This window comes from Pleurodeles waltl, chromosome 10 (assembly GCF_031143425.1).
Source record: "Pleurodeles waltl isolate 20211129_DDA chromosome 10, aPleWal1.hap1.20221129, whole genome shotgun sequence".
NCBI classification, from domain to species: domain Eukaryota; kingdom Metazoa; phylum Chordata; class Amphibia; order Caudata; family Salamandridae; genus Pleurodeles; species Pleurodeles waltl.
Window position 1 is genome coordinate 171,540,619 of NC_090449.1, and position 16,549 is coordinate 171,557,167.

The 16,549-nt window shown below is 44.8% G+C and overlaps 1 protein-coding gene across 2 annotated transcripts in view; it reads left to right on the forward strand.

The window, feature by feature from the left end:
• The window catches only part of TMEM130 (transmembrane protein 130), a 246,792-nt gene that overhangs the window by 202,660 nt on the left and 27,583 nt on the right, over window positions 1-16,549 (forward strand). For both annotated transcript variants that reach the window (XM_069210131.1, XM_069210133.1), the window contains exon 6: window positions 4,338-4,540. In XM_069210131.1, coding sequence (XP_069066232.1) covers window positions 4,338-4,540 — 203 coding nt within the window. The remainder of the gene's footprint in view (window positions 1-4,337; window positions 4,541-16,549) is intronic.

The following is a 16,549-nucleotide window of genomic DNA, read 5'->3' on the forward strand; positions in this document are numbered from 1 at the left end:
GTGGGGGAGACTTCTAAGAGTGGCTTAGATGTGCCAAAGGTCCCCTTTCAGTTCCATCCTGTCTGCCAGGGTCCCAATAGGGGGTTTGGCAGTCCATTGTTTGAGGGCAGGCCACTGTCCTTTGACATGTAAGTGTCAGGCCTCCCAGCCCAGGAAGACCCATTCAGTATGCAGATGTGTGCAGGTGTGACTGAGCATCCTGTGTTTGGGGCTGTCTGAGTGAAATGCACAGGGGAGCTGTCAAGTAACCTAGCCAGATGTGGATTGTAAGGCACAGAAGGATTTAAGTGCAGAGAAATGCTCACTTTCTAAAAGTGGCATTTCTAAAATATGAATATTAGATCCAGCTTCACCAGTCAGCGGGATTTTGTATTACCATTCTGGCCATACTAAATATGACCTTGTTACTCCTTTCAGATCAGAATCTACCACTCAAACAGTATATGAGATGAGTGTAGCCCTAATGCTAGCCTATGAAAGGAGCAGGCCTCACAGCAGTGTAAAAACAAATTTTACACTACCAGGACATATAAACTACACAGGTACATGTCCTGCCTTTTATCTACATAGCACCCTGTACTAGGGGTTACCTAGGGACTACCTTAGGGGTGAGTTTTATGTAGAAAAAGGGGTGTTTAAGGCTTGGCAAGTACTTTTAAATGCCAAGTCGGAGTGGCAGTGAAACTGCACACACAGGCCTTGCAATGGCAGGCCTGAGGCATGGTTAGGAGGCTACTTTTGTGGGTGGCACAATCAGTGGTGCAGGCCCACTAGTAGCATTTAATCTACAGGCCCTGGGCACATTCAGTGCACTTTACTGGGGTCCTACAAGTAGATTAAATAAGCCAATTGGGTATGAACCAATGTCACTATGTTTTAAGGGAGAGAGCATATGTACTTTAGCATTGGATAAAGTGTGCAGAGTCCTAAAACCAGCAAAAACACTGTCCAAAAAGTGGAGGGAGGCAGGCAAAAAGTTAGAGGTGACCACCCTAAGGCTATCAGGTCTAGCAGTGTCTCTGTGAGGTTTTGCATCACTTGACTTCAGACCCGGCGAAGCCATCGGTATGAAGCTGTGCTTTTTTGCTGGGCCCTGTCCCACTTTGTGTTGGGTCTGATGCCAGCTAAGGGTCCATTACCCAAAGGGCACCGCTTGGGGATCAGGACTCACCCTGGCAGCGGCCAGCAGCAGGGCACAGGCTGGTCCCAGAAGGTCCAGTTGGTGCTGGTCATTTGGGCAGTTGTGAGGCAGGCCACTGTAAGCTTTTTTTTGCTCAGTAACTCAGACAGGACATCAGCCAACTGACCCTTGGAGTAATTCTGGGTTGTCTGGGTTCAAGGCTAGCAGGTCCACGTTTTGATCCCTTAGGCAGCAAGGGAATCTTTCAAGCAGCAGGGCTATCCTTCCAGCAGCAGGGAAGTGGTTCTTCTGAATTTTCCACAGGTCCAGGCTTGTTCTGTTTAGAGATTCTGAAGATACCACATTTAGGCCTGGTGCCAGTCTTTATGTGGAGAATTCCCTGGCCTGCTCCACAAAACTGTTTCTGGCCAGTTCTTCCCCTTCCTTGGGTTTGGCTCCAAACTGTCTAGAGTGACAATGGCAAGGGTAGGCCTAGAGTCAGTTTTTTTTTGTGTGCGACAGTTAGGGCCTTTTGAAGTGTAATCGGGGACGGGTACAGCTCCACCCAACCATCCTTTCAGGGATACAGTCTCCCCTTACCCTTGGGCTTCCTTTGTCTCAATATCTGAAAGCAATAAATAGCCCACAACAGCAGAGCCAATCACAGTCATGTGACACAGGACACAGGCAGGAATCCACTGTAGGTTTGGGCAAAAAAGTGCCAACTTACTAAAAGAGGCATTTTTTAAATTGTAACTTAAAATCTGACTTCGCTATTAAAGAGGGTTTTCATTTGCAGTTCATTGAGGCTAAACAGCATATCTCTATCTGCTCCGTGTCTGAAACTAGCACTTAGTCAATTTGAAATGATAACCCACTTTTAGTCGATGGGAGAGATAAACTTTCAACACTGAAAAACAACTTTAGGAGTTTGTCACTGTCAGGACACTTAAAATTTAAACCTATTTGCCCTACTTAAAAAAAAATATGCAGTCTGCCCTCTGAGCCTTTAGGACCTACCTTAAGGGGTAACTTCTTACTATTAAAAATTAAGCCTTAGGCTTGGCCAAAGGCTTACTTTGCTGGGTCAAAATAACAAGTTTAGAACTGCACTACAGGGTGCAGTTGCAGGCCAGAAACATGTTTTAAAATGCTACTTTAATGGTGCGCAATGAGTGCTGCAGTTCACTAGTAGCATTTAATTTATAGGCCCTGTGTACATAAAGCATCATTTACTAATGAGGTACAAGGAAATTAAATGTACCAATCAGGTGTAGGTCAATTTTACCATGTTTTAAAGAGAGAGCACAAGCACTTTAGCACTGGATAGCAGCCATAAAATGCAGAGTCCTAATGCCAAGAAAACATGTTCAGCAAAGACAGGCAGGGGAAGGAAAGAACCTGGGGTGACTTTGCGGAAGGGCCAGGTCCACCTTGTTCCTTAAAGTTGATGCTTATCATGTGGTTATCAGTTTATTTACAAACTAAATATCCCACTCTTCAGAGTAATTGAGTCACGGTTTTGTTCATTAGTACCAAGAGGACCAATTGCATGAGCTTTTGTACTCTGTAAGCGGCTTTACAGAGTAGAACAGAACAGGATAAACTGATGCATCTGCTGGAAGAAAAAATAAATTGGCCTTAGCAAACAAATGATATGCTGCTATCTTATATAACTCATATAATATCTCATCTCATGTTCTCTAGCATTTCTCTGTATTAGAATTCTAGACCTTTCTTTAATGTGACATGATTGATCCCTTGCCAAATACATTTTTATGTTTCGTTGAGATTGTGGCTGACAGAATACCTTTTGCTTACAACATGAACAATATGAAATGTACTTCCAGTCCTCCCCCTTCAACTATTGGCTGTTTTTGACAAGATGTTTTAGCCATTGGCTTGTAACTTTAGAGTTATGCTCTATCACCTGATGCTATTGGATGTCAGGGTGCATCTTTCCACCTCCAGTGCTGTGCTTGCATTGAACCTGCTGTGAGAGACTTCTTTACAGCTTTAAGCCTCTGTATTCGCTCCTTCTGAGTCCCTGCTGTGTATCTTACTCGTCGTTCTTTCTACCCACCACCCTCTCTTGCTCCTTCATCCCAATTCACGTGCCATTCCGTTTTTCCACCCGCAAACCCCTCTCATTCATCCCTCCACTTTTGTCAGCTCTCTCCAACATAATTCAGCCTCTTTCTGGTGTGAGCTTGTCGTCCCTCTGATTACAGCAACTGCCAGAAGTATTGAGTGGTTACACCGGTTCGTACCTGGTAAATCTGAGCTTGGTCAGTGTCATCTTTAGGATTTTGGGGTCCCCAGGCAAGACATATTTTTCTGGTCCCCTGTCTGGAAGAGCGTTATGGTTTATTACCCATTCTCTGCTAGTTCAAGCCCAGTGATTCCAAACAATATTTAATGTTGCATTAAAGGTTGAGATGGAGAAACCGGCAGATAAAGAGAGAAGATAATTTTCCCTTTCCAATGAGGCACCTTGAAAGGTGGGGCCCTGGGCAATTGTACACTTCGCCCATACCTTAAACCTTCTCTGGGTTTGATGTTTCCAGACATGCGATCAATGGGTCCAGAAATACTAGGGGTCATATTTACAAGCCTCTTGTGCCACATTATGCCTGCATCAGGCATAATATATGCATGGGGGGCGTTCCGGGGCAAGGAGTCTCGAAACAATAACGCAGGGAAATTTACAACTTTTTGCTGCATCATTTTTCCACCATTTTTTCCGCCTTCTCAGAGCAGCTATGAAAATGACCCTCACATCTTAATCAATGGGCCTCCCCGGCTAGTGTAGCAAAGCGCCTCAAAGCGTCAAAAATGTTGACGCTGTTTTGCCAACAACTACCATGATGTGCTGTAATGTAAATATGGTGCAACCACGATGTCGTTAGATGCCGGTAAAGGGTCGCAAGAAAAGTGGTGCATCATCTATGATGTGTCACTTTCTTGTAAATAAGCCCCCTAGGCTACTTGCAGCTGTCCGCAATAATATGCTTGTAGGGAACAGGGATCCAGGCAACTCTTACTGTGGCTCTGGTTGATGGCAGCTATGTTATATTTACTTGGTTATGTTTACTGTTTGGAATGTAATGTTTCTTCTAGTTTATGAATTTGAAAATTATAACATGTTGCTTGAAGTGTATAGTGTCTGATTTAGGAAGTTGTCTCTTGGTAATTCTTTTTTTGCTTAAAATTTCAGCCCGCCGTTATCGTTATGCTGGCTGCTAAAATTAGAATGTGTTCCTGCAGAAGGAGACGACTGCCATCTACTGGCTTTAAACGCCACTGATTACACTTTGTCCTACAAATTTAACTATGAAGGAGAATATTGTTTAAGTATGAGAGCTCAGAATGACATCAGCGTGCTGCAGACCTATTATAACATCACAGTACAATCTGCAGGTGAGTGTAAGCGTTTTAATTATATCATCAAATAATACGCGCCTGAAATGCAAAAAAAAAAAAAAAAGAAATGTATAATCAGCGCTCGCTGCACAATCAAAGCAACCCATTTGCTCACAGAGGGGCATATTTATACTCTGTTTGCGCCGGAATTGCGTCGTTTTTTTTTACGCAATTCCGACGCAAAACTAACTCCATATTTATACTTTGGCGTTAGACGCGTCTAGCGCCAAAGTCCATGGAGTTTGCATCATTTTTTTGCGTGGACACCTACTTTGCGTTAATGATATGCAAGGTAGGCGTTCCCGTCTAAAAAAATGACTCCGAGGCATGTGCGCCGTATTTACACTCCCGGGCAAAATTCACGCCCGGGAGTGGACGGGTCAAAAGAAATGACGTCCAGCGGCTTTTGCGTCGTTTTTTAGCGCCTGGTCAGGGCAGGCGTTAAGGGACCTGTGGGCTCGGAAGGAGCCCAGAGGTGCCCTCCCATGCCCCCAGGGACCCCCCCTTTCACCCTTGCCCACCCCAGGAGGACACTCAAGGCTGGAGGGACCCATCCCAGGGACATTAAGGTAAGTTCAGGTAAGTTTTTTTTTGTTTTTTTTTTTTGTGGCATAGGGGGGCCTGATTTGTGCCCCCCTACATGCCACTATGCCCAATGACCATGCCCAGGGGACAGAAGTCCCCTGGGCATGGCCATTGGGCAAGGGGGCATGACTCCTGTCTTTGCTAAGACAGGAGTCATTTCAATGGGGGTTGGGAGTAGAAAAAAATGGCGCAAATCGGGTTGAGGCGAAAAATTTGCCTCAGCCTGACTTGCCCCATTTTTTGGCGCCCAAGCTCCATATCCCCCTACGCCGGCGCTGCCTGGTGTACGTCGTTTTTTTTCACGCACACCAGGCAGCGCCGGCGGCCAACGCCGGCTAACGTCATTGAATAAATACGGCGCCCGCATGACGCTTCAGAATGGCGTTAGCCGGCGCTAATTTTTTTGACGCAAAACTGCGTTAGCGCAGTTTTGCGTCAAAAAGTATAAATATGGCCCTTACTTTTTTATTAGCATGTATGGGTAGATTAAAGTTTTATAATCACTTTAGTTTTGGAATCCTATTCTATATGCCCACCTAGCAAATGTAGTAATACTAAAGCCATGAGGTCACTGCAGTCTGTTATGACAGCTATGACATCAGATCAGTGTGGTTATTGGTGCTTGTAATTGTTAGAACACTGCGCGAGGTGCTTATTGAAATTGTATTGAACCGGGAAAATTAAGGATACAGTACATTTGAGCTGTGCCTGTACACTATATATGTAAATACATGAGACAATTGCAGGGTCTTGTTTACTTTTTTAATATTTTTTCTTGATGGCTAACATAAGCATGGTTAGAGGAAAACTGCAACTCATCGATGTACTCAAATTTATACATTTGGGAGGCCGTACACAGACCTATGCCTCGGAGGATGTGACACATTGGCCATTTCCTTCATATTATTTAGTCCTTTTCTGATCTGAATGAATTCTTGGATCAAGTAAGTATACGTTAGCAGGGTTCCCACAGATTGAAGTAGCAGAAATCATTGCGTTAGGGATATGTGATTATTATGCACCATCCAGTATCATTAAAACAGTTTGCTGTTTAGGACTACTGACTGCCTGCCAGGATAGCACAAACATCCCTGAAAAATGTGTGTGAAGGCCAAGGATGCCTAAAAAACATAAGAGAAACTCACTGAAAGTTTACTGAGCAGCCACCATGTTTCAGGAGGCCACTCCGCAAAAGTTTTTGTTTACCAAGAACACTCACAAAGTGATAGTTTACTGTGAAAAACTATAAATGTGTAATCGTGACTTTCCACGAGTTTTCTCGAGGAGAAAAGGAGGCTAAAGTAAACCCTGCTTCTGCCTCAGGTAAACAAACACATTGCGACGCAGCAATTGAATCATATGGTACTATGGGCCTCATTTACGAGGCCCTAGCAGAACACTGCATCACCAAAGCATCATTTTTTTATGCTCAGGTGTGCCGGCCCATATTTACAAGGCCACGCAAAGCCACCTTGCATGGCTTTTCATGTCCTTGTAAATATGGACTCCTTTCACACATAACACTGTGTGACAGGGGGATTCCATGGATGTTGCTTGGGGTGTTCCCACATAACATTATGGAACCCAAAGGAATCTGATGCATTCCCAGGTTTACAAGTCTGGGAATGCGTCAGATTCCTACGCCACCTCAGGGGTGATGTAAGAGTGATGCAACCAGGAGAAACATCTTTATTTCTCCCCCCATTTTTTCCTCTTTCTGTAGCCCACATAGAAGGAGGAAAACACCTCTTGTGATTGTTTTTGTGCAGGAAGGTGTCCTTTCCTGCATTTAAACAATCATCTCCACAACGCAGGCCCCCTTGCACCCTTGTACAGGGGTGCCTGCATTGGCGCATGGCAGCAATATGTGCACCAGCGCAGGGGGAAAGGACAGAAAAGTGCCATATCTTGTAGTTACAGCCCATTTTGCCCTTTCTCAGTTGTGCAGGGCAGCACAGCTAGGCCCTTGCTGCACCGCACTGCACCGCAGGACTTGTAACTGAGGCCCTCTGTCTTTTCTCTTTAGTACTCATTTCCAAGAACAGCTCTCCACCCCTGGAACCTGCCTAGTCAATCTCAGGGCAATTCCAAGGCTTGGATTAGATGGGTTCACTCATAATGTAACATCCTTTATCATTGACCACCTCATCCCACCTTGGTCAGATAATACTACCCGGACGGTCTGAACCTCAAGTGGGACTACCTCGAGAGAGTTCTTATGTATAACTTGTCTGGATATTTCTCAGGGATCCAGTTAATTGACTAAAAATACCTTGCAATAAACCATTACGGATCCTTTATTTGGTGGTATCCCGGTATGGATAAAAATATTATTTAAAAGTATTGATTCGGGACAGTAAGGGGTAGCATGGCCCCTGTGACCTGCTATAGTGCTGGCATGTTTCTGCCCTTCTACAAAGCGTATACTAGATCTCGGGCATTCATCATGGCTAATAGGATCCCTTTACTACGGCTATTGGTGAGTATAAGTAAAAAAGCCTACCTTCCCTTAAGATGTCAAGAAAGGTACCCTACGTATGGCGAACATAAAACAAAATAGTCAAGTAGATAATATTTCCAAGCCACAAGCAAATCAAGTGGTCCATACTTGAACATTGACACAATAAATAAATAACAATATTCCTGTGGCACTCGTGGCAATGCACATAAAGACACATGCATGTTAGACAGGTGTAACACACGTGCTCGCAAAAACATGCTACGTCTAGGTGTATTGCTCCTTTCTATTCTTTTTTTACCCAAGCCAGGTGGGTGTGTTGCCCCATCGTCTGTTTGGGGTGGGCATTTCCTATTGTCACACACTAAAGATGACAAATGTGTTAATGCCATACACAGAGGAGTTCTCTAGTACTGGTAGTATTCATAAACAGCTCAAATCATTCTGAGTACGTCATTGACCCTGCTAATACCAGTATTTACAAAAATATATACAGATAATATATGGGTTCTAGGTTACGGCTGCACCCCATAACCACATCCGAGTAAGGTAACTCCTTTCAGTCGCTCACTCTTTCAGCACAAGTTACTTCATTAAGGATAACGCCCTCCAGATTCCTACCATGCCCATAGACACAGCCAACTGGTAGACCGAAATTGAGGGAAGGGGGCGTTTTTCATATCGCCTGGACCCTTGCATGATCGAATAAGCAAATAAAAACAGAGGCTTGGGAACTACTCTGGGCTGCTAGGAACATTGGAAGATGTAGATCCCAGTGGTGGCCAATAGGGATTGAGCCCTGGGAACTACACAGGGCTACTCTGGATGCTGGGACATGTTGTTCCTGGTGGGCCCATGCTAGCAACAAAGAGCCCACAAGTCTTTCAGACTAATTAGATGGGCTCTAAGTTTGCCCACCAGCTTCATAAAAGTGATAAATGTGATAACCCACAATACTATTGGGTGTACTGTTTAACAGAAGTGTATAAACCTCTTGGGGGAATACATCAGGGTCCCCTATTCGTGACCTGTGAGGATATAACAACTTGAAACTGCCCTGAGATTGACTAGGCAGATTCCAGGGGTCATTTATATTTTATTTTGATTACAGTCAGGAGTATTGAAGATGTAATTTCGACTGACCAAAATATCAAAAAACAAAATATCGAGGAGGTAAGTGCATATAGGTAAGTATAGATTTACTATTCATAACTTCACATCTTCACATTCATGTCCCATGAAGATATATATATATATATTTATATATATATATATATATATATATATATATATATATATATATATATATCAAACACTTAAACGGATGTCGCACTCCTGGAGTCTTTAGACTCAACTCTCCTTTTATTTTCCAAAAAAGCATGAAGTCTCACAGATAACACTGATGCATTTCGACATTACGTCTTTCTCAAGGTGATTTCCTCTGTCTCGTTGAGTCTCTCCTCGTGTTTGAATTTATAACGGTATTCAGAGATAATTATTGTAAAGTCGTATCAGCTGGTAAATAACCCTCCCCTTTCCAATTAGTTGATATGATATTATTAGTCCGATCTTGTCATTTCAAAGCACAAACATATTATGATGTTGTTTATGTGATATCAAGGATATGAGCTGGCATGGTTCGTCATGAAGGTGGTTAATAAACAACATCATAATATGTTGGTGCTTTGAAATGACAAGATCGGACTAATAATATCATGGAATGCTGATCACAGACGGGGCACGAGTGTAGATAAACAGTGACTAAGTGTGAATCACGTGCCTAATTGGAAAGGGGAGGGTTATTTACCAGCTGATACGACTTTACAATAATTATCTCTGAATACCGTTATAAATTCAAACACGAGGAGAGACTCAACGAGCCAGAGGAAATCACCTTGAGAAAGACGTAATGTCGAAATGCATCGGTGTTATCTGTGAGACTTCATGCTTTTTTGGAAAATAAAAGGAGAGTTGAGTCTAAAGACTCCAGGAGTGCGACGTCCGTTTATGTGTTTGTTATATGAGGGTTGCTGGTCTTTGCCCTTACGTCTGCACCAGCAGTGATGCACGTTGCTTATCAGACCAGACATCATGGATTCAATTTAAATAAGCGACAGCGCCCGGCATAAGAACTGTGCTTTCATCGTGAGCGAGGAGATACTGATCTCCTGCGTGTGTACAGTACACAGGAAGGACTGGGGAATCCCACTTCGTATACGCCTTGCGCCACTGTGGAATAAATCAGCACTGCTCACTGGGAATTGGTGAGTAGTATTGGGCAGTTTGATTTTGCCGATGCGACCCTGAATATATAGGGTCTGGGGTCTGAGTGGTTTAATACGAAATTTCCTAGCTATTGTGAAGGAAAGTTTCAATTCTATTAAGGACACGGAGGCGAGGATTATGCAGATCTTTCTTCACTTTTAATTAAACAGCAAGTTCAAAGTAAAACAAAACATGAACAAAAAAACTACAAGTTCCATGAGCCCGCCGCCATGGTAACGAGTATCCAATGAGGTGCACTCCTTCACGTTGGTATAAGTATCCCAAAATGCGTCACACTTCCTCGACTTCACTGCGGAAGGAATCCTGGTAGAGTCAATTGGTCGTAGTCTCGGAACCTACCAAAAAAGGTATAATTAGATGCAAATCTGATAAAACACAGATACATACTGACTGCAATAAAGTCATGAACCTTAAAATACCACTAAATAGAGTGTGATCACATCTGAATCAAATACTACATGATGTATTTAGAACATGATCAGCATGACAACAAACAAAAAATGTACAAACTCAAGTATACAACCTTGTTACGTAGGTAGATGTAATCGGGAGGGGACATACCAGCGTAATGTATGTGGGTGGGATAATCCTCGCCTCCGTGTCCTTAATAGAATTGAAACTTTCCTTCACGATAGCTAGGAAATTTCGTATTCTATCACAGGACCGGAGGCGAGGATTATGCAAGTTTAAAGCTTACTCACCACAAGTGCGGCTGCTTCATGAATTGGTTTAAAGTAAAACTTTTTAAAAGTAGACTCTGAAGACCAATCAGCAGCATGCATGATGTCCTCCAATCTGCCCCCCACTTGTATGGCTTTGGAAGCCATAGCTCCCCGAGTAGAATGGGCGCCGAAAACTTGAACATCTACTCCTGCCTCAGAGAGAATCCATCGAATCCATCTGGCAACGGAAGGGGAAGAAACCGCCTTAAACGGTTTCTTTATAGAAATCAATAATTGCTTGACTCCTGGAGGTCTACAAGAACTGGTTACTTCCTCATAGACTTTGAGACATCGAACCACACATAGCTTCGGGGAATCAGGAAAAGCGGGATAGGATACCGACCTGGTATTAGACTTTGTCCTCCTTGCAATAGTAAACGTGACCCCCTCTGGAGTAAAGATACGAGCGGAAATATCCAATGCTCTGACATCGGACACTCGCTTACAGGAAATGAGGCAGAGAAGCATGGCCAATTTGGCTGACAATTCCTTTAGTGACAAATATTGGTTGTCCCGCCAAGAGGACAAGAGACTAAGAACCAAGTTCACGTCCCAGAGTTCCGAATATCTGGGTTGCGGAGGTCTGGAGAGTCTAATACCCTTAAGAAGTTTACAAATCCAGGGATGCTCCCCGACCGGGAGATTGTTAAGGGGCGGGTGGCCCGCCGAGATGGCCGAACGAAAAGAATTGATAGTGCGATACGCTAAGCCAGATTCCCCTAATTCTGCAAGGAAATTGATGATGTCGGTAATACTGGCCCCCATGGGATCGCAGTGTTTGCCCACACACCAACGAGACCATCTGTTCCATGCAGATCTATATCGTTTGCATGTACCCGGGGCCCAGGCCTGTGCGATGAAGTTATTAGCCTCCTGCGAAAGTCGGTTGTCTTGCCAACGATGCCGGAAATCTTCCAAGCTATGAGGGAAAGATGACCTTGAAGGACCAGAGGGTGATAGGAACCCAACGGATCCAGGAGTATTGAGGGAAAATGCGGGAGGCGAAGAGGACACTCGCACGAGAGTTCCAACAGGGTCGGGAACCACGGCTGTGACCTCCACCAGGGGGTTATCAGAACCACCGTCGCCTCTTGGCGGCGAACCTGAGCCGCAACCCGCGGAATAAGGAGAAACGGGGGAAAAGCATAACCCTGAAGGGTACCCCAATGCTGGAGAAACGCATCTACTGCCGCCGCTCCCGGATCCGGTCGCCAGCTGAAGTATAGGGGAAGTTGAGCATTCCAACGAGACGCAAAGAGATCCACTGAACAGGGACCCCAGCGATCCATGATCGGCTGAAAAACCGAGCGATGTAGACGCCAATCGCTGGGATCCTGGAGAAACCGAGAATTCCAGTCTGCCCCTACATTCTGGGTTCCCGGAAGATACTCCGCCGTGACTGAGATTTGGCGTTGAAGGCAAAAATGCAAAAAATTATTCGCCAGTTCCGCTAGGGCTCTTGATCTTGTTCCCCCTAAGCGATTTATGTATTGTATCGCTGATACGCTGTCCATCCGTAGTAGAACAACACATGAGACTTTGTCTCTCGTGAGAGATCTGATCGCAAAAGATCCCGCCAGGAGTTCCAGGCAGTTGATATGCATGGTTAGTTCCTGCGGGGTCCAGCGTCCCCCGAACGATATGTCTCCGCAACGGGCCCCCCATCCCTGGCGACTGGCGTCTGATTCGATCACCAGATCCGGGGCTGCACCAAAAATGGCCCTGCCATTCCATGCCTCCATGTGGTCCAGCCACCAAAACAGCTCCGTCCTTGCCTCTGGAGACAGGGAGATCAACTCGGAGTACGTGACCCCTCGGCGAAGGTGAAACGCTTTCAAGCGCTGCAGGGCTCTGTAGTGTAGGGGACCCGAAAAAATGGCCTGAATCGAAGAGGAAAGCAGGCCGATCACCCTGGCTAATTGACGTAGTGAAATGTGGTCTCGTCGAAGGACTTTCCTCAGTTCCTTCTTTATCTTGGAGATCTTCGGCGTCGGGAGACTGAGAGACGCCGATCGGGAATCCACTAGAAACCCTAGAAAGACTAACGATTGAGTCGGAGTAAGTTGCGACTTCTGTTGGTTGATCACGAAACCAAGGTCCTGGAAAAGCGCAATAGTTGTGTTCAGATTGAACATCAACTGAGACTTGGACTGGTCCATCAAAAGGAGGTCGTCCAGATAAATTATGAGGCGTATGCCTAGCAACCTCAGTTTTCCCACTATTGGTTTGAGAAGTTTTGCGAAGCACCATGGTGCCGATGACAGGCCGAAGGGGAGTGTGGTGAATTCGAACATCTGGCCGTTCCATATGAACTGCAGGAATCTGCGATGGGGCGGAAAAATGGGGACTGTGAGGTATGCGTCTTTGAGATCCAGACGAACCATCCAGTCCCCTTGTAAGAGGAGGTCGCGGAGCATGTGAGGGGACCAAGGACATCAAGAAGTTTATCTTGACATGCTCGCCAGGAGCGGTCAATCCCTTTTTTGGGATCCCTGGTATACTTTGCAAAAAACGTACACATTTTAGGGTCAATATCAGGTGTAAAAGCGACCTTATCCGATAAAGACGGGCGTGGGCACTCCGCCCGTAGCCGGGCCCGCACCTCCTTGTCCAGAGGTTGCCTAATTTTGCTGGCGACATACTCAGCCACCTTGTGGTCTGGGCGCCACTCCGAAGAACGTGGATGGTAGATACCCTCCGGTTCAAACATATCGGAGTCAGAATCAGCGCGATCCGAAGGATCTGGTAGGGTAGCCCCAGGGCGCCAAGGGCGACCTGAGTCGTCATCCAAAGATGATGAGTCCTCATCTGAACCTCCCATGAAGCCTTTGGGGGATTCCAAATCAGGGTTCCATAGGTGGTGAAGCTTGTCACCCATTACCCCGGGCAAACAGCCCTCCCGGGAGGGTAAGCGCGTATGCGCGCGCGCACTCTTGGGAGGGGAAAAAAAAAAACTCGCCCTCCTCCAGGTGCCCCGCGTCGCGCTTGCGCAGTTTCCTGGGAGCCGAAAGGGTAGAGGAATCACCCTCCGCTCCCGTCACACCAAACATGCCCGTACCTCTGGACACCTGTTCAGTAAGTTTAGCTACACTATCCCTAAGAGGGGCTAAAGCGTGGGAAATAGCCTGTGAAAACAAAGTGTCCACCCCGGGGGGGAGGGTACGGCGAGAGGAACCCTCACCTGGGGACATGTTGGGAAAAGGTTCATTTTCTTGAGAGGAGTGCATAATGAGGACTGGACAGAGTGCACACCCAAAAAAAATATGATATATAGGGTAAAATCCCTACCCACTCTGTCACTGTAAGTGCAAGAAAAATAATATCTTCCCTAATGGGGTAAACCTTACCCAAATGGGTGTCACAGGTAGGGACAAAACTGTACCGAAGGTACAAACGTGTTATTGAGGGCAAAAAACCCTCAATTTGGAAAAAAGAAAACAAACGCGAGGCGCGAGCGCCGAGCGCTGAGAGCTACATGCTCTCCGAACAAAAACAGCGTGCGCGCGCCCTCTAGTGGGCCCGACGTGTATTTAAACACGCCGGAGGTTTTAAGAAAACAAAAAGAACGCTCGAGCGGAACGTTCGTTCCGGCGAACGAAAGACAGAAAATACAATGTAGCAGAGACGCGCCAAAGCAAACAGAAAACCCCCGAACCGGAGGCAGAAAGGCACTTATCTAGCTCACAGCAGTGAAGAAAGAGGAAGTGTGACGCATTTCGGGATACTTATACCAACGTGAAGGAGTGCACCTCATTGGATACTCGTTACCATGGCGGCGGGCTCATGGAACTTGTAGTTTTTTTGTTCATGTTTTGTTTTACTTTGAACTTGCTGTTTAATTAAAAGTGAAGAAAGATCTGCATAATCCTCGCCTCCGGTCCTGTGATAGAATTTGATTTTACTCCAACAAAAGCTTTGCTGGTATGGGATGGATAGAGTCGTTTTACCAATTATTAACCCTTTTATAAATGGGACACCTTCTGGCACAGTCATGGCTATTGACACATAATATGCCTGCTTTCTACCAAAGATCTGGCATGTTATCGTGTGAAGTAAACGGCAATTACACAGCATAACGTATTATGGAATTAAGTGAACCAGCCCTTTATTATTGTCGACACTGAAATGAACATTTCACGATGGTGCAACGTGTTGCTATTTTTCATGGACTTTCTAACCCACAATGCAACAGGAAAAAACTACAAATGACACAGGAATAAAGCACTTGTTAGGTGTTCTTGTCATACATATGTGATATCAAGGATATGAGCTGGCATGGTTCGTCATGAAGGTGGTTAATAAACAACATCATAATATGTTTGTGCTTTGAAATGACAAGATCGGACTAATAATATCATGGAATGCTGATCACAGACGGGGCACGAGTGTAGATAAACAGTGACTAAGTGTGAATCACGTGCCTAATTGGAAAGGGGAGGGTTATTTACCAGCTGATACGACTTTACAATAATTATCTCTGAATACCGTTATAAATGCAAACACGAGGAGAGACTCAACGAGACAGAGGAAATCACCTTGAGAAAGACGTAATGTCGAAATGCATCGGTGTTATCTGTGAGACTTCATGCTTTTTTGGAAAGTAAAAGGAGAGTTGAGTCTAAAGACTCCAGGAGTGCGACGTCCGTTTAAGTGTTTGTTATATGAGGGTTGCTGGTCTTTGCCCTTTCGTCTGCACCAGCAGTGAGGCGCGTTGCTTATCAGACCAGACATCATGGATTCAATTTAAATAAGCGACAGCGCCCGGTATAAGAACTGTGCTTTCATCGTGAGCGAGGAGATACTGATCTCCTGCGTGTGTACAGTACACAGGAAGGACTGGGGAATCCGACTTCTTTTACGCCTTGCGCCACTTTGGAATAAATCAGCACTGCTCACTGGGAATTGGTGAGTAGTATTGGGCAGTTTGATTTTGCCGATGCGACCCTGAATATATAGGGTCTGGGGTCTGAGTGGTTTAATTTGATTTTACTCCAACAAAAGCTTTGCTGTCATGGGATGGATAGAGTTGTTTTACCAATTATTAACCCTTTTATAAATGGGACACCTTCTGGCACAGTCATGGCTATTGACACATAATACGCCTGCTTTCTACCAAAGATCTGGAATGTTATCGTGTGAAGTAAACGGCAATTACACAGCATAACGTATTATGGAATTAAGTGAACCAGCCCTTTATTATTGTCGGCACTGAAATGAACATTTCAGGGTGGTGCTACGTGTTGCTATTTTTCATGGACTTTCTAACCCACAATGCAACAGGAAAAAACTACAAATAACACAGGAATAAAGCACTTGTTAGGTGTTCTTGTCATACATATGTGATATCAAGGATATGAGCTGGCATGGTTCGTCATGAAGGTGGTTAATAAACAACATCATAATATGTTTGTGCTTTGAAATGACAAGATCGGACTAATAATATCATGGAATGCTGATCACAGACGGGGCACGAGTGTAGATAAACAGTGACTAAGTGTGAATCACGTGCCTAATTGGAACGGGGAGGGTTATTTACCAGCTGACACGACTTTACAATAATTATCTCTGAATACCGTTATAAATTCAAACACGAGGAGAGACTCAACGAGACAGAGGAAATCACCTTGAGAAAGACGTAATGTCAAAATGCATCGGTGTTATCTGTGAGACTTCATGCTTTTTTGGAAAATAAAAGGAGAGTTGAGTCTAAAGACTCCAGGAGTGCGACGTCCGTTTAAGTGTTTGTTATATGAGGGTTGCTGGTCTTTACCCTTACGTCTGCACCAGCAGTGAGGCGCGTTGCTTATCAGACCAGACATCATGGATTCATATATATATATATATATATATATATATATATATATATATACCTCGTCAAGTTACATATATGTGAAGTTAGATATTAAGGTGGTCATTACAACATCAGCGGTCTTTTTACAAAACTGCCGAGGGACC